Here is a 23,937-nt window from a genome sequence, read left to right as displayed (position 1 = left end):
AAAGTCTCTGAAACAGCTGTCAGGCCGTTGTTGATAAAAAATATGGTACATTAATAATATTCTTTCCTAGAAACTAGATTACATCACCATCATCATCATTAATTACCTATTAGATCAGATTATTTTTTAAACATATATAAACAGTTTATAACACACTGTCATGTCGTTGTAAGCAGATTTAAGGTCACATTAAATGTTTATTAATGTTCAGCAGTTGCAGCTTCTCACATGAAGACATTTTACAACAGTGTTTTACTAAAAGATCATTTGATAGCAAATTTAAATATAGTTATTAACACTTCACTCTGCATACAACTATATTATAGTGTTATTAACCATTATTTAAATATTTGTACAGCTGGACTTGATATCAATCATTACAGCATTACTTCCACCAGCAGCCGACTCCCTGCAGACCTCCACCCTGCACCACCCACACCCCCACCCCCACCAGCAGGACCACCTTTGCACCCAGAGACACAGACAGGAGGAGCAGGAGAGGAGGCGAGGCCGCCGTCACCGACAGCGGCAGCTGGGGGGTCAGGACGTACAGCGTGGACTCCTCTTTGCCCAGCGGGTTGGAGGCGCTGCAGGTGTACTGATGACCCGGCTCCACGTCTCTCAGCTGGCTGACGGTGTGGTATTGGGCCGCCGAGCCCTGAGCCACGGGACCATCAGGAGAACCCTCCAGCAGGTCGTCCGGGCCGAGCCACTGCACGTCCGGCAGCGGGGAGCCCTGGACCCGACACATGGCTCTGTACCCGGACTGCTCGCTGCCCTCCACCGACAGAGCCAGAATCTTTGGAGGAGCTGCAGCACAGACAGGAAATCACATGAGGAAACACCACAGTCGCCCCCTGGTGGTAGATTTCATCAGCTTGTTAAAGGTGCAATATGTGAGAACTGGCCCCCAATGCGTACTCCAAACCAACGAGGGGCAGCATGTGACCAGAGTGCTAACTGTAGCTGCCATTAGAGGGTTAGCTTAGTTAGCTGGGCAGCTAGCAGCTTGGACTGAGAGCTCGGAGCAGAGGAGGTTTGTTGGTGTTTACAACGTTAGCACAGTAGCTTTGGACCATGATGAGCTGTGGCTAGCTGGTTAGCATGCTAACTTCAGTAGATATCTCAGGAACAAAACAGACGTTGTGACATCAAACTGTTATTCCTTCACTCCTTCTTTATAACGTTAATAATCTGAATCTTTTTAATGTTGTCAACAAAGATTCCCACATATTGCACCTTTACTGCTCCACATACTTGTAGCGCCTCAGTGTGAACGCAGCTTCAGCTGTTTCTGTCTGTGTAATCGTACCCTCCACTCTCAGTCTGGTTCCCATCTTGTCCTCGAAGCTGACGTGTTCTCGCCCCTGAACCTCCACCCGGCAGTAGTAGCGTCCGTTGTCTTGCAGGGTGGCGCTGTTGATGCGCAGTGACAGGTCGTGCTCCCTCGGGTTGCCCTCCAGCCGGTAGCGCTGGTCCTGTTGGGGCCCCGGCTCGCAGGTGGGGGCTCCGACTCGGCTGGAGCAGCGGTACAGGACGGTGGCTCCCTGGCCGTGGCCCAGACGCCACACCACCTGCAGGGAGGTATGCTGGGAGTGCTGCGGGTGGCTGAAGGTGCAGGGCAGCACCACTGGGTAGCCCTCGATGGCTCGAACCTCCGGCTGCACCGTCGTGGACCAGCCGTCATCTCCAGAACCAAGAGCTACTGAAGGAGAGTCACTACTGTTTAAATTCACAACTTTGCTTTAATTCATTTTTGTGTTAAAAGTAAAAATAGTGAAGTTTCAGTAAAACGTTCCCTGTCAATTTTTTTTATATCGGATGTTTGTTTATATAACTTAAAGGGAGATTCCAGGATTTTAAAAACTGGGTTCTATTTTTACACGTCTGAGTCAGTGAATGATTCATATTCACCAACAGTTTTTGAGTCAGTCCAGTAGATCTGCAGTGGCTGCAACATACTCCTTTAGGGCAACTGTGACCATAAAGTAAAATCTGCTTAAAGTGATTTTCTCACCGACAGGCTGAAGTCTGACATCATCACAGAACAACTCATACAAAGAGATCTTTTGTCTTGTTCGAGGAGAAGTCTGGCTCTGAAATCTGGCGAGAGCTGCGTCGTTGCAGGAAGACGATGGTGGAAATATGAGTCAGAGTTTGAACAGTGAGAATTTATTTTAGCTCACAAGACTTCAGAGCGAGACTTTTGTTTCTGATGACAAAAAGGATCCGATTATCCAACAGAATGTGTCTTTTCTTGTTTCAGACTCTGAATAACAACTTCAGCCGTCAGAGACTAAAACACTTTGAGTGGACATAACTTTGACGGTCAAAGTTGCACCAAAGGATTATGATGCATGTAACGGTTGTTTATATTATTTTAAGAGATAGCTTTTATTGTGAAACAGCTACTTTTATTTTGAATCCAGTAGCTGTTGTGTGTACAGGAGAAGCTAGCAGAAAAGGACGTGTTCACAAACATGCTAAGTAGCAACTGTTGTAGTGGTTGTAAAATGTTTAAGGACCCTCCAAGAATCAAAGATAATTCCCTATTTGCAGCCAACGAGGTAACTTATGTTTCTTTAGTCTTTGTTTTTCCTTTGATAAGCAGTTTTCCACATACGGTGAATGCTTTTATTGTTCCTCACTTTGTCTTTATACTTTGTGTGTATGTGTCTGTAGTTTTGAAAGTTGAAAGAAAGCCACTTGTATTTGCCGTGCTTTGAGTGAATTACACTGCAGCGGAGGAGATCTGCTGGACTCCTGTTGTAGGTGTGAATCATTAACAGACTTCAGCTCATCACAGACACTCAACATCAACACATCTGGGGACACAGAGTTTACACTGGACAGGACAAACTGACTGGTAACTAAAGCTGATGCAGTGGAGAAAAAACATCTGGTTGACAGTATAAAGAATGATAAAACCAAGTGTTCAAGTATTCGTACCAAACATTTCTACTGAAGTTATGAGACTAATAATTATTTTATCTCGTCTGACGTCTTCGAACTGAAGAAGCAGAGAGGAGAAAAGTTCCAGCAGCTGATCTGATTATAACTGACTGTAACATAATGATCATATGAACACAACATCAACTGTAATGTTTGATATTCAGCAGGTTTACATGGATTTAAATTAATGTAACAAGTTTAACTTTAAGGCTATTTCAGATGTGTGTGTGTGTGTGTGTGTGCGCGTGTGTTTGTATTGCTATGCTTGTGGGGACCCACCCTTGACATTTCTTGTGAGGACATTTTTACTTGTGAGGACATTTTGCCTGGTCCTCAAGCAGAAAATACTAAGATGAGCTGTGTGTGTGTGTGTGTGTGTGTGTGTGTGTGTGTGTGTGTGTGTGTGTGTGAGCTCACCTCCTATAACAGGTAACAACAGACTCAAAGTGCTGCAGACCAGGCGGACGTCCATGATGAGACTGCTGGAGAAACAACTCAGCGGTGAATGAGTGTGTGTGTTTGTGTGTCATTCATGTGACTCAGTACCTCACTGCATTGTGTGTTTGTGTTTGTGTACGTGTGTGTGTGTGTGTGTGTTTCCACCTTGTGTTTTACTTCCTTCATGTCTGTTCAGTATCTGGTCTGAATGTGTGAAGCTAAAGATCTCTGAACTCGACCAATAAAAACAAGCTGAAGAGAATCGATGATTCTAGTGAACAAACAGTCTTTAAAGCTTTAATGTGTCACACAACAGTTAAATGTTCAACTCTTCATCTGTTTCACTCTCTGCTGATATAAACTGCTGTTAAAGGAAAGTAACAGCACAGTGTGAAGATTCTTCGTTCTGTATTTTACTGAATTGTGTAAAATTCTCCTAAATGTTTCCAACAAAGTTCTAACAGAGAAATCCTCCAGAATCCTCGAGGCGACGCTGAGTTTCATCTGTCTGTAACTTCGGGAGAGTCAGAGAGGAAGGAAGTCTGAGAACCAGACCCAACAGAACCAGAAGAACACTTTAGAACATTAGAGAGTTGAGGTGACGCTATGAGTGAAGTCAGCACTCAGCAGAGACTCTGGTTCTGGTTCTGGTTCTCTGTCTCCTCTCTGTAATGTTACGTTCATGAAGTAAAGTCCAGTTCTCCTCCAGCTCCAGTCAGCAGTCAGCAGTACAGAACAGAACCTGGAGGTCCACTCCAGATCACTGCTGCAGACAGGCTGATCAACAGGAGTGGTCCCACAAGTACCAAAGTCATCTCTGAGCTCTGAGTCGATGAACGGCTCCGGATCAGAACCAGATGAGACTCCAGGTGTTTATTCCTCCAGGAGGTCTGGATCAGTACCGATTCCTAGTGGCAGAAATGAAATATTATACATTTAAAGTAAAAATTCATTTACACATATAAAATGATCTAAAACCTAAAAAGTACAAAGTACGGCCTTTAAAATTATGACACAAAGATTCTCAACATGTTTCTGAAGTTCTGGTCTGTTTAGTATCCAGGTAACCGACAGGAAGCCATCTTTGTTTCACCTTCAGCAGACTCAAAACTTTTCTGTCCAGGTGCTTCAGAGGATTCTGACCAAACCCTCAGAGCTTCAGGGACCTTCTGGGTTTCTCAAACACCTTCAGTTAGTTTTCTTCTACTCACAAAGACGTCTCACAGTTTGTTCACTAACGAGACACAAACCGATTTATGTTTCTAAAACGATCTGAGACAGTGACTGTAACGTATCTGGTGTCTGTGGATTACAGAGCAGCTGCAGGCAGTGAGTAACTTTATTTTGTTTAAAAACTGTATTGTCTCTCACATTAAAGTCAGACAGTGGAGTTTAAACCTGCTGGTGTTGGGCTGTGAAGTGTTCTAACCTCAACTTCTCTCTGTCAGTACGAATATCTCATGTTGTGTCAGTGTGGCCTCTGTCAAAGCCAGCTCTCACTTCTGTCAGAGTAACAGGATATTTTTAGTTCCTCATGACTTCCTCTTACAAGACTTCTTGTGTTTGCTGGTTTAGTTTGAGGAGTCGAGGACTTCAGCCTGAGGATGTGGCAGCAGACCGACTGCGTCTGTCTCATTCTGTCAGCGATCATCACAGGTAAGATCATTTTTCTTCCATTCAGGTGGGACGAGACGACTGATTTCAAACTGTAACGTCTGGTTTGTTAGTGAACCGACAGAAAGACAGCCTGACTTTAAAGACGGCAGCAGGACAGTAAGACACTGACTCCATACAGAGTCCATGTAAAGACCAGAGTCCATGCAGGGTCCATACAGAGTCTAGTGTCCATACAGGGTCCATACAGAGTCTAGTGTCCATACAGGGTCCATACAGGGTCCATACAGGGTCCATACAGGGTCCATACAGGGTCCATACAGGGTCCATACAGAGTCCATACAGGGTCTAGTGTCCATACAGGGTCCATACAGGGTCTAGTGTCCATACAGCGTCTGTATCAATACAGGGTCTAGTGTCCATTACAGGGGTCCATACAGGGTCCCATACAGGGGTCTAGTGTCCATACAGGTCCATACAGTGCGTCCATACAGAGTCCCATAACAGGTCTAGTGTCCATTACAGGGGTCCATACAGGGGGTCTAGGTCCATACAGTGGTCTAGTTTGCCATACAGGTCCATACAGGGTCTATACAGAGTCTAGGTGTCCATACAGTGTCCATACAGGGTCCAGACAGAGTAATACAGGGTAGAGTTTCCATACAGGGGAGTCCATTACAGGGTCAATACCGGTCCATACAGGGTTATTCTCGTGTCCATACAGGGTTCCATACAGAGTCTAGTGTCCATACACGTGTCTATTGTCCATACAGGGTCCATACAGAGTCTAGTGTCCATACAGGGTCTAGTGTCCATACAGGGTCCATACAGAGTCTAGAGTCCATACAGAGTCTAGTGTCCATACAGGGTCCATACAGAGTCTAGTGTCCATACAGGGTCCATACAGGGTCTAGTGTCCATACAGGGTCCATACAGGGTCTAGTGTCCATACAGGGTCTAGTGTCCATACAGGGTCCATACAGGGTCTAGTGTCCATACAGGGTCCATACAGGGTCCAAACCGACGCAGGACTAAAAACACACATCCTACGTTTCCCATAATGCAACTCATGCTTGGTAAATGTCTTTCAAACTCCTCCAGATTTAACACATGGATCAACTAGACTAACAGTCTGTAGCCATGCTAGAATCTGTGAGGCTGTGCTAATGCTAACGACAGTATACAAGCTAACATGCTAATATAAAGCCAACATTAGACCTGCTGTTGTTTGGTATGTTAGCATGCTAATGTGTGCTAACCACAAAGTTCTGTTGAGGCTGACGGGGTTGTGATTAGTTCTAAAAGTGTTTTGGTCAGAAGAGCTGTGATGACCACAGTTCAGCCGGAGGGGACGCGACCACACATCTAAACCACTTCTCCTCCAGTAGATTCACACGACGGCCATTTTCCTGTAACTTCCTGTTCAGAATGGGAATCTGATATTCTCTACGTGATCGCTTCTTTTCTGTTTCACTCCCAGGCTAAAATAAATGTGTCCAAGATGGGTTGCGTTGGGTTTAGCGTTCGGCTAACGTGAATAGAGATAAAATAATTAAATCATGCAGCTTTTCTAGACTTTCAAAATGTTTTTGGACCGAATGAATCAAACTCTGACAGCGAGTCATTTCTCTGGGTTGAGATGCTAAAAATAAAATGTATCCACAGAAACTGTCTTTATGTCCTGGTGCTCCTCCTGGAGGGTGGCAGACTACAACATTTAGAAATAACTCAGAACTGCCATGACCTGTTGATCTGAATTGATCTGTAGTGAATAATCCTGATGTGATCCTCCTCTTCAGGGTCTCTCTCAGTTTCCTGGGATATGAAGGTCTCTCCGGTGGTTTCTGTCCCCAGAGGAGAGGACGCCGTCCTCAGCTGCTTCTTCACCCATCCTGGACAGCAGGACTACTCCGGACTGATCACTGTTAAATGGCTCGCTAGAGAATCAAACGCTCCCCCGTTCTTCAAGTGTTCACTAAGAAATGACTCCAAGGAGGAACTCAAAGACTGTTCAGGTTCTGGATTAAAACAGTCCCTGAAGGGAGATCCTCGACAGGGAGATCTGTCACTGATCATGAGGAAGATTCATATGGCTGATAGCGGGCCGTACTTCTGCAGAGTGGAGCTGGACGGTGTGTGGCAGTATGAACAAAAAGAGACACGTCTTCTTGTAACAGGTAAGATCTTTCTCACTGAAGTGTTCAGGTTCAGAGACTCTGGACCTCCTCTGGGTTCATTGTGTTTCGGCTTCCAACTGAAATAACAATATTCGGGTGTTTCCAGAGTAAAGAATAATGTAAGATATTGATACGAGTCGAAGGAAATAACCAACACATCCTCGTATCTTAATGACTGAACAGGTCGATTACCAGCAACTACAAAAAACAAGATGTCATCGTCCCCAAACAACGTGAGGTGTCAATAGCGGCAATAGCTCAGTCCGTAGGGACTTGGCTTGGGGACTTGAAGGTCGTCGGTTCAAGTCCCACCCGGACCAAAAAAGAATGATGTGGACCGGCAGTTGGAGAGTGCTGGTTCACATCCTGGGCATTGCCGAGGTGCCCCTGAGCAAGGCACCGGCCCCTAACACTGCTCATCGGGCGCCGTAGCATGTGTGGCTGCCCCTTCGCTCATCTCCTCTACACTGCATGTGTGTGTTTGTGTGTGCGCACCTGTGTGTAATGTGAGTGGAAAAAAGAATTTCCCAATTTGGGGATTTTATAATAGTACATCAAAAAAAAAAAAAAAACGACTAGTGAGAAGTGCCCGGACCTCTGATGTTCTGTACGACTCTAAAGTTTGGAGTTTGGTTCAGGCACTAAAAATATTAGCTCTGGTTAAAATAACTACATTACTTATGTAACTTTAGTTACGTACGTATGTGGCAGTTCTGTGCTTGTTGGACCCGACTTGTGTACAGACTCTGTCACTTTATACTTCTTTACCTGACTGCTTCCTTTGCAGTAGTAATAATCACTATGGCCACTAGAGTTCGCTGCCTGACAAGAAACATAAATACGGGTCATAATAATCTGCTCCAACTAAACGGTCGATTTTCAGATGTGGAAACAGAAATGTTCCTCTGAGGGATCCATCAGTGTACAACTCACAGCGAAGGCAATACAACTAATCTGTATGAATTTCTTCTTCTACGTCGATGTGAAACTTTATTCTAGCAGATAAAAACAAAATTCAATTCAAATTGTACTCATCAGATTATCAGATACCAGACACTAAAAATACAACTGATTATTTCAACAGGATTCTCTAATTACAAAGTAAAAGAGAAACTCCATCCGACTTTGGTGGAAATCCGTTAGTAGTGAGCAGTTTTCAACATAAACACAGAAAAGTTGAAATATCAGATTATATCTTCACAGATGTTGAACGTTACATCACAGATTCTGCTCGACTGTTTCATCACATACTGAGTTTTGATGATGATGATTTCTCACAGTTAAACCTCAGATCCTGAGCCTCTCTGTGGTTGAGCCGAGCTCAGGCAGCACCACCCGCAGGCTGAAGTGTGAGGTGGAGGGAAACCCGCCGCCCACCATCACCTGGCTGTCAGACTCCAGACACCTGTCGACAGACCAGGTCTTTACCTCTCCGGTGAGTCTGGAGAGGCTGTTCAGCTCTGTGCCGTACGTGGAGGGGGAGGTGTTCACCTGCAGGGTGGAGAACATTCTGGGTGGAGCAGAGAGGAGATATCCAGCTGATAACACTCTGATCATAACTCTGAGTGTGTGTGGCCTCATCGTCCTGCTGCTGCTGTGTGCAGGAATCATCTGCTGCAGGAGACGAGGTGAGCGGCTGTAAAGCCATCAGCACATTATTGTAATCAGAATTATGTCAGTATGACATCGCAGGAGGAGGAACTCAGATTAATTACCAGAAACCCTCAAAAAGAAGAACTGCTGGTTTAGTTTCCCGTTCTGTCTTTTAAAACACATTCTGAACTGACAGTCACATTACGACACCTCAGCGTGTCAAATGCAAATCTGTTTTCAGCTCTCGACCTCGTCAAACACTTTTAAAGAAGTTCAGGGTGACGAAGTGTCTCAGGTAGAATATCTGTAAGAAACAAGTGTTAACAAGTAGATTAATGGTTCAAAGGATCTGAAAGTAGTGGATTACTTGTTGAGGTGGAGAGCTAAAAGAAAAGGACTGAAACAACACGCCACTTTTAAAGAGCTCAGAATCTTAAAACTTAGAATATTAATGAGCTAACAACACAAAGACATTGATGTTCGTCCCTCTGAGACCAATCAGACATCAGACCGTCACACTCACTGTCATTATTATTATTGGTTATAACTTGTGGATGATCTAACATATCTCAAAACTGTACTTGAGTACAGTACTTGGTTACTTTCCACCCCTGAAGATGAATAATTTCCACTCAGATGTAAAACTCGTTCTGTTTCTGTTTTCATGTTGAAGTGTTGAATCGTCGACTGCAGAGCTCCGACTCTCCAGCGGGGGGCGACGGTGAGCTTCAGCTGGTTTACACCACAGTCAGTCCAAAGAGTAAGTCCTCATTGCAAAGATGCTTTCTTTATTAAGTCTTCATAAAAATGTTCCTCTGCTTTCACTTTGAAGTCTCTTTAAGTTCACATGGTGTAAAACAACGTGTGTGAGGTGTGAACACCTGCTGCTCTCTAGTTACAGGTCCTGTTTCTGACAACGTTGATTTTTAAGTCTCATCCAGCTCCTCACATACTGACGCTTCAGTATGATGACCAACGTCCTGCGATCGCAAAGCTTCAGTACTTAACGAGTTGAGTTAACGAGGAATGAGACTTAATATTAACTTTAATATTAACAGAACCGTTAAAGGTTTTAAATGAATGAAAAAAAACATTTCAGCTGTTTCGGAAACAACCGATCAAATCGTGCTTCTTGTTGGTGTCTCCAAACATTTACAGAAGTAGTAATCTGTTACCAGACTAACTTCACTAAATGAACCACACTACTTTATAGATTTACAGATTTAGTCCACTCTGAACGATATTTCCTCACCGACCAGAGGCGTCCACACATTGTTTCCTCCAGTGGAAGTTCAGATACTTGTGTAGAAACAGACTCTGGTAAAAGTAGAAGTACTGATTCAGCTTGTGTTACTCCAGTAAAGTAATAGATTACAGCTCTGACATGTACTCAGAGTATCAGAGTAAAAAGTCTCCCTCTGAAGGACATTTGTGGTCAAAGCTAACTGAAGCTCACGTCATATTAATAGAATTCAAAGACTATTAAAGTTAAAGGTAGAATCAGTAGGATTTGTCCCAGCTGTTCCTGAACGCACCACAAAGACAGTTGATTGTTGAGTCTCATTCCCAGGACGTCAAATAGACACATGTTGGGTTGGTAAAGCGTCCCGAGCAGCAACAAAGAGAGAAAATCAGAAACTCTCTGCAGATACGAGACACTAACACGCCTTTTCTCCACATTCCAGTCTCCCTCTCTGTCTGTTTACGCCTTCTTACGGCTTTTACGTCTTTGTCTCGTCTCGCTGCGTCTGCCGTGCGTGATGTGCTCTGATTGGTCCACATCAGTCTGCTGATGCTGGGAAATAACAAGAATCCAGAATTCACCTCAGATGCATCAAACTAAAGTAACGAGGCTGTTCTGAAGCTGTGAGGAGGAGAAAGTTCAGATGTAGAGAGGAGAAGTCACACAGATACTCAGAGTACACAGACAGGAGACATGTACTGAAGGACAGTAACTAAGTATTTTTACTCTGTTACTTCCCACCCGTACAGAAAAGGCACTCAAAAAGTAAAGCTGCTGTTCACAATAATTGACTTGTCCTTCAGTCCAGATTTAAATCAAAGTGCTTTGAATTGCAAAAGAAGAGACGGCGTGTAAAGAAAGCAGCTCCGGTTCTGTGAGCAGCTTCATGTTTCATCACAGGTTGTTTTTTTCTCTTCACAGCTCAACATGAGAGTTTGAAAAGCTCAAACTCACGACACCTGGAGGAGGAAGGTGAGTTCACACTGTAGCATCACACAGAACAGAGAGCTACAAGATGGAGGACAGCGTTGGTCCCACTTCCTGTTCTGCGGGTCATTACAGGAAGTGACACCATTTTGTTCTGAGAATTAAAATCTTTTCATAGCAGCCACGTGATTGTGAAGTTGTGCCTGATTATGATGTATTCACTTTGAGGTTCAGAGGTAATTTATTTATTATTTTATGAACCAGGCTACAAAATAAAACTGTAGTTTGAGTTATTTTACGCTGCATACGAGCATCAATGCAGAACAAAGTATTTGTGGAGTGAAGCTGCTGTCGCCTGGAGGTACAGCAGCTTCACTCCAAAAATACTTTGTATAAATTCTAAAATATATTTGTTTTTACTTTTTTATTTCAGGTGTGGTCTATTCTCCCGTGAACATTCAGTAGACAGCGAGGTACGAAGAACCATCTGTTTTATTCTGTGCTGTCTGCAGCCGTCAGTGAGTGAAGCTTTAAGCTTCTTCTTCTGTTCAGACCTAAAACAAGTTTATCGACTCGTCTCGTCTGTCTTTGTTTTAATCTTCTGGTGTCAGATTGTTTGCACATATAAATCTAGAGAGTCTCCTGTAAATGACATGTATGAAGTCGTTCAGTGTCGTTTGTGTTGAATTCTCAGGTCTTATATTGATGAGAAACGCTGATTTTGGTTTTCTGTATCTTTCAGGAACAACAGAGTCCTTCAACATCAGGTCACATGGACGCTGTCAAAATATAACTGTTGTATTTTCTCTTTTGTTTTCTGGGTTTTGTCTTGTTGTCTGACGCTGTCGTCTGTTAACGACACTGATTCATTAGAAAGAAGAAGAAGCAGCGCTGAATGTTTAAGATTAAAATGTGTTCAGTTGCAGCTGAAGATTTTACAGTCGTGAAACTTTTATATTAAAGGTTTATTTTGGACTTGTTGCTAATTTTGTTTTTGTTCTGATGTTCATCATTTATAGTTCATCTGTTATTAAAGAGCTTATGGGAAATTTTTGTATTTAAATTATGAATGTAAAAGATTTTAAACATGTTTCTGAAGCTGTCCATCTGTTTTCTTTCCATTTAACCGGCTGGTTGTTAACTTTGTTTCACCTGGAGAACAGAGTCCAGCTGGTTCTGCAGCCTGGAGTTAATGTCAGAGCTGCTGAACAAGTGCAGAAATAATCCTTCCTGTCCGAACGTCATCATCCGTCTTCTCACCTCTTTTATTTTCTCTCTTCCTCTTTTTGTCTTTGCTGGACTGTTTACACATCTGTGGTCTTGTAGTATGTGACTCCTTCTCGCCGCTGAGTCTTTAGTGTGAAAAACCACAACGACGTTCAGAAGACAGAAAGCTGTGAAGTTTGTTCAAGCTGCAAAGAGACTTTGAGGATTCTGGACAGAATAACAGTTGAAAAATGAAAATGTATCTGAAAGAGTGACTGTGACTTCTCCTTCTTCTTCTTCTTCTTCTTCTTCTTCTCCTAAAACAGTTTCTTTAGTTTTCTAATACACAATTATGTTTCAGTCAGTTGAGATTTATATGATTGTACTGTGTAATAGAAGCTCTAACATCAAATACAGAAAACATTGAATAAAAATAAGTAAAACAAACTAAAACTCTGTGTTGTGTTCTCAGTGTGACCGCTCTCACTTCTGTTCATTTGATAAAACTTCCTGTATTTGCTATTTCAATCTTGTCGCTAAGGTTCTCTTGAGTTTCTGTCACTTCTGTGATCAGTCTGAAGATGTGGCTGCAGTGTTTCTGTCTCATGCTGTCGACGATCGTCTCAGGTAAGATCATTTCTTCTCTGCTCAGGTGCGACGAGATGATTGATTGATTGATTGATTTTACACTGTAACGTCTGTTTGTTGGGTCACAGACAGAAGGAAACGTGTTGGTCAGCATAAGAAGGATTTTAACTCAAAGTTTAAATTTAAAAGAGAGAAGTCAAATATTAAGTCATTATCTGAGTGAGCTATGAATCAGATAGTTAGTCAGTTACCTCGGAGCCGGCGGTGAGGAGAGGTGCCTTCACTGTCAGGTCACAGAACACTGCTGATGTTATCATGGCGGACTGTAACCGGTGCAGATTATCATCAGTTCTGCAGGGTTTTGGTCATAAATCTTGTAAATGTATCACCACAGTCGTGGCTGTTCCTCCTGAGGGGAACATGAACGTGTGAACCACATTTAATCTCAAACCATCACAGAGTAGTTGAGGAAATTTCAGTCTGACCCAAAGTGGTGAACTGACACATCGACCAGCGCCACCCTCGATTCAGCCGCGCTGCTGCGTGACTGAAGGTCTGTAGAGAGCTGGACACCGTGTCCAGAGATGGCGTCCCGTTCAGTCCCAACGAAGTCACTCTGTGGGTGCACACAGTGAAAAAGCCTCTGCGAGCTTCATCACACCTCCTTTTTTAACCACACGACTCCTCTAGACAGTTTTTACTGGAGAGAACGAAGCTAAATGTAGAAAAGATTATAGTCACAGTGTGATGGCTGCCTCCTCATGATGATGGTGCGCCGGAAGAAATGTTGTTTCACACGGAGGATGCAAAACTCTGTATGGCCAGAAAACAGATCCTGAACATTATTCACTTAAAGTATCTTGATAAATAACAGTTACGATCCTCAGATGAGGGCTTGATAATTGTTTCTATTTTCCTTTTTACTCTATTGACGGTGATGTCGTGGTTTCTCTCTTTTAACAAATGTACTCATTGTAAGTTGTCTGATAAATGCCCTAAATGTAAATGTAATGTAATGTAATGTAATGTAATGTAATGTAAATGTAAATGTAAATGTAAATGTAATGTAATGTAAATGTCAGTGTAGGCTGATTTGTCCAGAAGTTTGTGTCAAAATCTTTAGACCCAAAGAGGTTTTTATAGGAACAACTCTCGAAATCAGTCTCGACTCATGACCTCATCCTGATGTGATCCTCCTCTTCAGGGTCTCTCTCAGTTTCCTGGGATATGAAGGTCTCTCCGGTGGTTTCTGTCCCCAGAGGAGAGGACGCCGTCCTCGGCTGCTCCTTCACCCATCCCAGACAGCAGGACTACTCCGGACTGATCACTGTTAAATGGCTCGCCAGAGAATCAAACGCTCCCCCGTTCCTCATGTGTTCCCTAAGAAATTACTCCAAGGAGGAACTCAAAGACTGTTCAGGTTCTGGATTAAAACATTCCCTGAAGGGAGATCCTCGACAGGGAGATCTGTCACTGATCATGAGGAAGGTTCATGTGGCTGATAGCGGGCCGTACTTCTGCAGAGTGGAGCTGGATGGTGTGTGGCAGTATGAACAAAAAGAGACACGTCTTCTTGTAACAGGTAAGATCTTTCTCACTGAACAGTGTTCAGGTTCACAGCCTCTGAACCTCCTCTGAGTTCAACTTTCTGAATCATATTTCATATAAAAGTGGTAAATCAAATACTTTCTGATGTAGCAGCTACATTCAGCTGTTGCAGTTCATCAGTCTGGTTCTATGAGGCTAATACTTAATAGTGCTGAAAACTGCACACCAACACGAGCCTTTGAATCAACATCCGTCAAATAAGAAACCTGACTTTAAATCAGACTCACACAAAAAGGTCATAAAGCGGCTGTAAGAAGAAATAAAATGATGTCACCTGGTTGCAGCTACGCGTCGTCAAACCTTCCAACAGGCGACTGCATTTTGAAACCAGATGGAATATTTAGTTTGAGGTTTTGAGTCAGCAGTTGTTGGTTTGTTTCCACCTTTACATCACAGATTCTGCTCGACTGTCTCATCATATTGAGTTTTGATGATTTCTCACAGTTAATCCTCAGATCCTGAGCCTCTCTGTGGTTGAGCCGAGCTCCGACCCAAACAGCACCACCCGCAGGCTGAAGTGTGAGGTGGAGGGAAACCCGCCGCCCACCATCACCTGGCTGTCAGACTCCAGACACCTGTCGACAGACCAGGTCTTTACCTCTCCGGTGAGTCTGGAGAGGCTGTTCAGCTCTGTGGTGTATGTGGAGGGGGAGGTGTTCACCTGCAGGGTGGAGAACATGCTGGGTGGAGCAGAGAGGAGATATCCAGCTGATAACACTCTGATCATAACTCTGAGTGTCGATGGCCTCATCGTCCTGCTGATGTCGACAGGAGTCATCCACTACACCAGAAAGAAAGGTTTTTCATTTTTATAATAAAACCCCACTTTTACTCTGTGTGTGACAATAATGAGGTTGTTTGAACAGATACAGATCATGTTGCACATGGGAGGAGGATGAAACATCAGAGTTATCAGAGTCAGTGTTTGGATTTACACTGGCTTCCTGTCTATCAAAGAATAGATTTCAAAGTCCTGTTGTTGGTTTATAAAGCATTGAATGGTTTCGGGCCAAAATACATTTCTGATCTGCTGCCGCGTTATGAACCATCCAGACCTCTGAGATCGTCAGGTACCGGTCTGCTTTCAGTCCCCAGAGTCAGAAGTAAACATGGAGAAGCAGCTTTCAGTTACTATGCGCCACATATTTGGAACAAACTCCCTGAAAATTGCAGGTCTGCTCCAACACTCACCTCTTTTAAATCAAGACTTAAAACATTTCTTTTTGCCACTGCTTTTAACTGAAGTCTTTGAACTGCATTATTACTGAGTTTTTTTTTTGTTTTTTTTTTTTTTTTTATAATGCAATTTTTAATGTCTTTTAAATGAAATGTTTGTCTTTTAATGTAATTTGTGTGTGCCTGTAAAGCACTTTGAGTTGCCTTGTGTCTGAATTGTGCTATACAAATAAACTTGCCTTGCCTTGCCTTGATGGTCTTCGCTGTCACTTTGCCATCAGGTAACTTTTCACCAACTGTGAGACATCATATGAAAAATGATTAAATCTTAGTGGTTAAACAGCTGAGAGAGACGTGATTCACCCTGTGACATCACACTGTAGCATCAACATGAGTTTGAGTTGTTAACTTCAGAGTTATTATTATTAGTTACTGTGAAATATATGAAGGCCTCCTTCCTTCCTGCACTCAGGTTATGATGCATGTGTAAATGAATGTAACGGAGCACAAACTTGAGTCAAACACTTGACTTTCTTTCTGCTTTGATTCCTGATTCATTCAGTTATTTGTCTTTTTTGTCCCATCTGTCCTCTGCAGCTCGTGCTGAGTCGTCTCATGTGTATGAAAATGCTGCTGCAGGTGAGTGAAACAAACTGTTTCAGAGACGATCAGATCAGACGGGGCGTCAGTCTGATGTTGGAAGACAACAAGAAGAGAAGACGATATTTACCTGTTTTACTCTTGTGGCAGTTTGAGGCTCAACATGATATATTTGACTCTTTCAGGTTGAGTCCCTCCAAACGGCCACCAGATAAACCTGACGGCTCGTCAGATCAATGATACGGGCGCCAATTGTAAAGTTGCACGTGCTAAAATAAACAGCAACTTTTGACCACATTTAGCAACAAACCACTAAAAACCATATGTGGGTTTTAAAAAATAATAATGTCAATGTTTATTCTAAATTAAAAATCTATATCTAAATGTCAAATTTCATCTCATCTCATAAACAAACTCTAAACAACGCCTCTTATTAACGCCACTTCTTTCCAGTGACTATCTGAGATCTTAGTTCCTGTTTCTTTCTCCTATTTAGTTTTTATTAGAGCAGCATCATGATTCATAATCATCATAATCTCTTTGAGCACGGTGACAGTGGAAGGTATTCGTCTGGACTGGTGCCGATCAAAGTCTCAGAATTCTGCTGATGTTTCCTGACAGAAAACATTAAACATGACCTCGTCTGTCAACACCTGTGTCCAGCTCGTCTCAGACAGACTGAGTGACCACAGGACTTATGTACTTAGTTACTTTCAGTCTCTGAGGATGAAGAAACAAACATTCGTCCCTTCGTCTGAAAACATTTGTTTTCCTGTTTCCATGTTGAAGGAGAGAATCATCGACTGCGAGGCTCCGATCGTCCAGCGGGAGGCGACGCTGAGCTTCAGTAGTTTACCAGCGCTGTCGGTCCGACTCGTGTTTCTCAAAGGTTTGTTCTCTGAGAGCAACATTGCTTTTCATTGTCAAAGGCTTTATCCCTATTCGCACAGGACTAGTATTACCTGGGGCCCTCAAGTGATTTAGAAATTATCCCACCACGTCTGTGTTTCGTGCGGCGCATTCGCACAGGATAAGCAAAGTCTGTTTTAACTCTAATTTACTGACATTATCCCCCAGATATGATGTCAAGGCTCTGCGTAACATATGCATAACATTCGCTTCCTGGATGAGAAGAGCAATGGCTGCAAAGAATTGGATGCAAGAAGAGACGCTCAGTTTAATTGCTGTGTGGGGTGAACCACATTATATAAAGAGATTTGATCAAATGGTGCACAACCATCTAATCATCTTTCGAGATTTCGCTCTTCTGATGAGTCTCCTGAATTTGCACCCAAAATGCTGTAAAAACTTTCATTTATAATTGCTAACACAGCCTCCATAATTCTCGACTGGGAAAAAGGCAGAAAAAAGGAGCGTAAAATACAATAAACGGGATTAAGATCACAGACGACCTCCGCAATTTTTACAAATTACTAGAGATCCCCAGGTTATACTAGTCCCATGTGAATAGGGCTTTTATTAACAAACACACCACTCGCTCTGACTATTTTTAAAGCAACATTATGTAGATGTTGTCATTTTGTGACAGTTGGTACCCCCACAGCTTCTGAGCACTGTGGTGTGTCAGTAACAGTTTATCAGAAGTAACGCAGCTGCTAACTACAAACTCAACTCAAGACATCATAACAATGTTGAAGACTTGAAGTGAACGTGTGTGTTAAACACACTGTGCCATCAACATGATGCTGAAGCTGATGGTTTAAAGGTCAAAAGGTGACAAGATGCTTTAAGTTGTGAACTGAAGCTGCAGTTATTCATAGAAGTAGTTTGGGTACATTTAAGACAGGAAGTAGCTGACTCACACTTGTTGTGGGTGTGAAGCTCTGTTTGTAAGAGAATTCTGTAGAAAGAGGAACAAACTAAACCTGGTCCTCCACACAAAACAAAGAGAATGAACGATGTAACATCCAGACGTCACATGAGGTCAGGACTACAAAGATGTCCGCGGCACTTTTATTCCAAAACAAACAACGTATATTTAAAGTTCACATGAAGACAAAAATGATGTTGAGCTGTTTCTGTCTCAGTTGTCTCGCTCCATGTGTCCCCTTCACTCCAGCATCAGGCCCAACAGAGCACATGTTACATATTAATTCATAGAGATTATTTAACATGTATGAAGTCGTTCAGTGTCATTTGTTGAATTCTCAGGTTTTATATCGTAATGAGAAACGCTGAGTTTGTTGTTCTGTATCTTTCAGGAGAAAGTCCTTCAGCTTCAGGTCACGTGGACGCTGGAAAACATAACTGATGTATTTCCTGTCAGAGTTTTGTGTCGTCGTCTGTTAACGACACTGAGGCATTAGAGAGAAGAAGGAGCAGTGCTGAGTGTTTCATTTGTGTTTTAGTAGATTAAAAACTGTGAAACTTGTATATTAAAGGTTTTATTTTGGATTTGTTGCCTGTTTTATTGTTTTTATACTGATGTTCATCACTAATAGTTCGTCTGTTATCAAAGATCCTCTCCACACATTAAAACGATCTGCTGTGAATATTAATTTGTGTGGTTCACATCTCACCAAAGAATCTGTAGAAATGTAAAGTTTCCTGTAAAGTTCAGTGTCTGTGCATGTTTCATACTGGACCCTGATTGGCTCTGAACTAGTCGTGATGTCGTAAATCCTGCAGGTACGTCCAGGTGATAAACTTTTAGGATTGATTTCACATTGGTGTCATGTTGTACGAGTGATTAGACGTCTTTAGAGGAAGATATCCAGTAACTGATCTTCACTCTGAGACATGAACAAAGTCTGAGATGAATTTAAAATCAACAAATCACAGTGAAGCTCAAACTGTCAGTGAAGGAACACGAAGCTTCAGGACTTTAATCCATCAGCTGTGTTTGTCTGCTGGAGACAGCCGGGCTCTCTGGGCTCAGGATGGATGTTGGAGGTAAATCAGTGTCGACCAGTTTCTTATATTCTGTGGTTGCTCTCTAATCCGACCATGTGACAGCGAAGCAACAGTTTGAGAGCAGAAGCTGATCACTGATCTCAGCTTCACGCTTCAGATCAAATGTCTTGATAAAGTCGTCACACGGCGTCACTGTGGACGCAGCCTCCATCAGAGGACGACACCAAACAGACTGTGACAGGAAACTTTGTCCTGCAGACAAAATCTGATCAACATATGAGATGCACTGATACTCTTTAATCCACTGATTCTGAACGTGTCAACACTTGTGTTTCTGTTCCGCTTTATTGTCCTAAACAAAACAAAACAGAGTTTTACTTCCTGTTCTGTCTTTAGTTGATGATTTCAGCTGCTGTGTGTTTTCAAACCGTCCAGCAGGGGGAGCCAGAGGTCAACGCCAGTGTTGTCAGAGCATCGTGTTCTGACTGTGTGTGCTGACTGGTACCAGTGTGTTCTGACTGTGTGTGTTGACTGGTACCAGTGTGTATTGACTGGTACCAGTGTGTATTGACTGGTACCAGTGTGTGCTGACTGTGTGTGTTGACTGGTACCAGTGTGTGCTGACTGGTACCAGTGTGTTCTGACTGGTACCAGTGTGTACTGACTGTGTGTGTTGACTGGTACCAGTGTGTATTGACTGGTACCAGTGTGTATTGACTGTGTGTGCTGACTGGTACCAGTGTGTATTGACTGGTACCAGTGTGTATTGACTGTGTGTGCTGACTGGTACCAGTGTGTGCTGACTGGTACCAGTGTGTGCTGACTGGTACCAGTGTGTACTGACTGTGTGTGCTGACTGGTACCAGTGTGTTCTGACTGTGTGTGCTGACTGGTACCAGTGTGTGCTGACTGGTACCAGTGTGTACTGACTGTGTGTGCTGACTGGTACCAGTGTGTTCTGACTGTGTGTGCTGACTGGTACCAGTGTGTTCTGACTGTGTGTGTTGACTGGTACCAGTGTGTATTGACTGGTACCAGTGTGTACTGACTGTGTGTGCTGACTGGTACCAGTGTGTTCTGACTGTGTGTGTTGACTGGTACCAGTGTGTATTGACTGGTACCAGTGTGTGCTGACTGGTACCAGTGTGTGCTGACTGTGTGTGTTGACTGGTACCAGTGTGTGCTGACTGGTACCAGTGTGTTCTGACTGGTACCAGTGTGTACTGACTGGTACCAGTGTGTATTGACTGGTACCAGTGTGTATTGACTGGTACCAGTGTGTGCTGACTGTGTGTGCTGACTGGTACCAGTGTGTTCTGACTGGTACCAGTGTGTATTGACTGGTACCAGTGTGTATTGACTGGTACCAGTGTGTGCTGACTGGTACCAGTGTGTGCTGACTGTGTGTGTTGACTGGTACCAGTGTGTGCTGACTGTGTGTGTTGACTGGTACCAGTGTGTACTGACTGTGTGTGCTGACTGGTACCAGTGTGTTCTGACCGTGTGTGTTGACTGGTACCAGTGTGTATTGACTGGTACCAGTGTGTATTGACTGGTACCAGTGTGTTCTGACTGTGTGTGCTGACTGGTACCAGTGTGTACTGACTGTGTGTGCTGACTGGTACCAGTGTGTATTGACTGGTACCAGTGTGTTCTGACTGTGTGTGCTGACTGGTACCAGTGTGACGTGCTCAGTGAAATGAAAGATTACAGTGTTATAATTCACACTTCACTCTGTTTAAAGGAAAACTCTATTAAATGTAGTTTTATTTCTCCAGGTGTTCATTTTACAATTTATTTCCAATAATTGATATATTTCATACACAGTTTGCTCTTAAAGGAACAGTTCATCTGAACATATGAAGTATTGATCTTCTCCTCCATGTTGATGACAGTCAGGTGAATATTATATTATTACTGAGAACATTTAAATCAACTTTGTGGATCTGAAGTAATGAGGATTATTAATTATTAATGCTGCGGAGAACACAACATTAGACTCCATCCTGCGTGGCTGTGAGATGTGACATGATGTTCAGTGAAGTGGATCCGTCTCAGTATCAACACTGTGGACCCACAAACACTCAGGCGGCTGTGGAACCAACGGGCCGAGGTTCTGATGGCTGCAGCCGCTCCGTCGTGTCTGCGTGAGATCTGATCGTTTCCTCAAACATTCATACGTTTGTTAAACCATCTGTTGTTTCTGTCAACCAGTTAAAACAGGATGAATGTGTTAAATCATGTGGAGACAAACATCTGGTGTTTCCACCTCCAACAGAATGAAACTGTTCCTGAACACACTGAATAAAGCTGATGAGTCATTAAAGGGTTAATGAACTTGGAGTGATTATCATGTTACACCATGGAGGACAAGCTGTCCACATACTTTTGTCCATGCAGTTTGTACGACCACAGAAGGGGAAGTGGTTCATATCCAAACTCTGAGTTTGAGGTCTAATAAAACACAAGAACGTCTCAGAACTGAACCTGAAGCATTTATTCCAGCCAATCAGATGGCTTGTTTCTGAGGAGAGGAGCTGCTGTGTGACTTCTCTCAGCCTGAGGGTTCAGGTTAAACCTCAGTGGTTTGGTGAGAGCTGCGGTGCAGCTGAGGCTTCCACTGCGGCTCGCTCACCTGACACACCTGACACTTGAACTCTGAACACTCAGTCAGGTTTATTGTGGACTCTCTGCAGGTCCAGTTTAATGATCGACAGCTTCAGTCCAGCTCAGCTCCAAGTTTCAGTCCAGAAGCTGCAGCAGGTTTCAGCTTCACTTCCTGCTGCAGAGTGACTCTGTGTGTTTGTGTGTAACCGCGGCGTGGTCACAGGATGTGGTTAGCATCCGTCTTTACGTCCCCATGGCAACGACACAAGGTGCTGAAATGTGACACTGCTACTGCTACGACCTCTCTGCTGCTCCGGTGTACTGTGTGTACTGTGTACTGTGAGTACTGTGTACTGTGAGTACACTGTGTGTACTGTGTGTGTACTGTGTGTACTGTGTGTGTACTGTGTGTACTGTGTGTGTACTGTGTGTGTACTGTGTGTACTGTGTACTGTGTGTACTGTGTGTACACTGTGTGTACTGTGTGTGTACTGTGTGTGTACTGTGTGTACTGTGTGTGTACTGTGTGTGTACTGTGTGTACTGTGTACACTGTGTGTACTGTGTGTACTGTGTGTACTGTGTGTGTACTGTGTGTACTGTGTACACTGTGTGTACTGTGTGTACTGTGTACACTGTGTGTACTGTGTGTACTGTGTGTACTGTGGGTGTACTGTGTGTACTGTGTGTACTGTGTACACTGTGTGTACACTGTGTGTACTGTGTACACTGTGTGTACTGTGAGTACTGTGTGTACACTGTGTGTACTGTGAGTACTGTGTGTACTGTGTACACTGTGTGTACTGTGTGTACTGTGTACACTGTGTGTACTGTGTGTACTGTGTACACTGTGTGTACTGTGTGTACTGTGTGTACTGTGTACACTGTGTACACTGTGTGTACTGTGTGTACTGTGTGTACTGTGTACACTGTGTGTACTGTGTGTACTGTGTACACTGTGTGTACTGTGTGTACTGTGTGTACTGTGTACACTGTGTGTACTGTGTGTACTGTGTGTACTGTGTACACTGTGTACACTGTGAGTACTGTGTGTACTGTGTGTACTGTGTGTACTGTGTGTACACTGTGTGTACTGTGTGTACTGTGTGTACACTGTGTGTACTGTGTACACTGTGAGTACTGTGTGTACTGTGTGTACTGTGTGTACACTGTGTGTACTGTGTGTACTGTGTGTACACTGTGTGTACTGTGTGTACTGTGTGTACTGTGTACACTGTGTGTACTGTGTGTACTGTGTGTGTACTGTGTGTGTACTGTGTGTACTGTGTGTGTACTGTGTGTGTACTGTGTGACTGTGTACACTGTGTGTACTGTGTGTACTGTGTGTGTACTGTGTGTGTACTGTGTGTACTGTGTACACTGTGTGTACTGTGTGTACTGTGTACACTGTGTGTACTGTGTGTACTGTGTGTACTGTGGGTGTACTGTGTGTACTGTGTGTACTGTGTACACTGTGTGTACACTGTGTGTACTGTGTACACTGTGTGTACTGTGAGTACTGTGTGTACACTGTGTGTACTGTGAGTACTGTGTGTACTGTGTACACTGTGTGTACTGTGTGTACTGTGTACACTGTGTGTACTGTGTGTACTGTGTGTACTGTGTACACTGTGTGTACTGTGTGTACTGTGTACACTGTGTACCTGTTGGACTGTGTGTACTGGTGGTGTACTGTGTACACTGTGTGTACTGTGTACTGTACACTGTGTGTACTGTGTGTACTGTGTGTACTGTGTACACTGTGTGTACTGTGAGTACTGTGTGTACTGTGTACACTGTGTACACTGTGAGTACTGTGTGTACTGTGTGTACTGTGTGTACTGTGTGTACACTGTGTGTACTGTGTGTACTGTGTGTACACTGTGTGTACTGTGTACACTGTGAGTACTGTGTGTACTGTGTGTACTGTGTGTACTGTGTGTACACTGTGTGTACTGTGTGTACTGTGTGTACACTGTGTGTACTGTGTGTACTGTGTACTGTGTACACTGTGTGTACTGTGTGTACTGTGTGTACTGTGTACACTGTGTGTACTGTGTGTACTGTGTACACTGTGTACACTGTGTGTACTGTGTGTACTGTGTGTACTGTGTACACTGTGTGTACTGTGTGTACTGTGTGTACTGTGTACACTGTGTACACTGTGAGTACTGTGTGTACTGTGTACACTGTGTGTACTGTGTGTACACTGTGTGTACTGTGTGTACTGTGTACACTGTGTACTGTGTGTACTGTGTGTACACTGTGTGTACTGTGTGTACTGTGTGTACTGTGTACACTGTGTGTACTGTGTGTACTGTGTGTACTGTGTACA

The 23,937-nt window shown here is 43.4% G+C and overlaps 2 protein-coding genes across 3 annotated transcripts; one reads left to right on the top strand and one right to left on the bottom strand.

Moving 5' to 3' along the window:
* Positions 1–15: 15 nt before the first annotated feature.
* On the bottom strand, positions 16–3,470 carry LOC115566696 (sialic acid-binding Ig-like lectin 15). Of its 2 annotated transcripts, none has more exons than XM_030392639.1 (3): positions 3,370–3,470; positions 1,313–1,705; positions 16–810 (listed from the first exon to the last, which is right to left on the bottom strand). In XM_030392639.1, the coding sequence occupies exons 1-3, from the start codon at positions 3,422–3,424 to the stop codon at positions 386–388; spliced, it is 873 nt and encodes a 290-aa protein (XP_030248499.1). In that variant the 5' UTR covers positions 3,425–3,470; the 3' UTR covers positions 16–385. The 2 variants fall into 2 exon arrangements, with proteins under 2 accessions (XP_030248499.1, XP_030248500.1); XM_030392640.1 differs by having other exon boundaries at positions 1,313–1,702; positions 3,370–3,447.
* A 665-nt stretch (positions 3,471–4,135) lies between these two features.
* siglec15l (sialic acid binding Ig-like lectin 15, like) lies at positions 4,136–12,598 on the top strand. The gene is made up of 8 exons (XM_030392638.1): positions 4,136–4,259; positions 4,553–5,046; positions 6,804–7,181; positions 8,462–8,809; positions 9,448–9,534; positions 10,939–10,989; positions 11,378–11,417; positions 11,687–12,598. The coding sequence occupies exons 2-7, from the start codon at positions 4,995–4,997 to the stop codon at positions 11,407–11,409; spliced, it is 948 nt and encodes a 315-aa protein (XP_030248498.1). The 5' UTR covers positions 4,136–4,259; positions 4,553–4,994; the 3' UTR covers positions 11,410–11,417; positions 11,687–12,598.
* Positions 12,599–23,937: the final 11,339 nt, after the last annotated feature.

The sequence above is a fragment of the Sparus aurata genome, chromosome 17 (genome assembly GCF_900880675.1).
Source record: "Sparus aurata chromosome 17, fSpaAur1.1, whole genome shotgun sequence".
Classification (NCBI taxonomy): Eukaryota; Metazoa; Chordata; class Actinopteri; order Spariformes; family Sparidae; genus Sparus; species Sparus aurata.
Note: the sequence above shows the minus strand (reverse complement) of the source record. Positions and strands in the feature narration are given on the sequence as shown.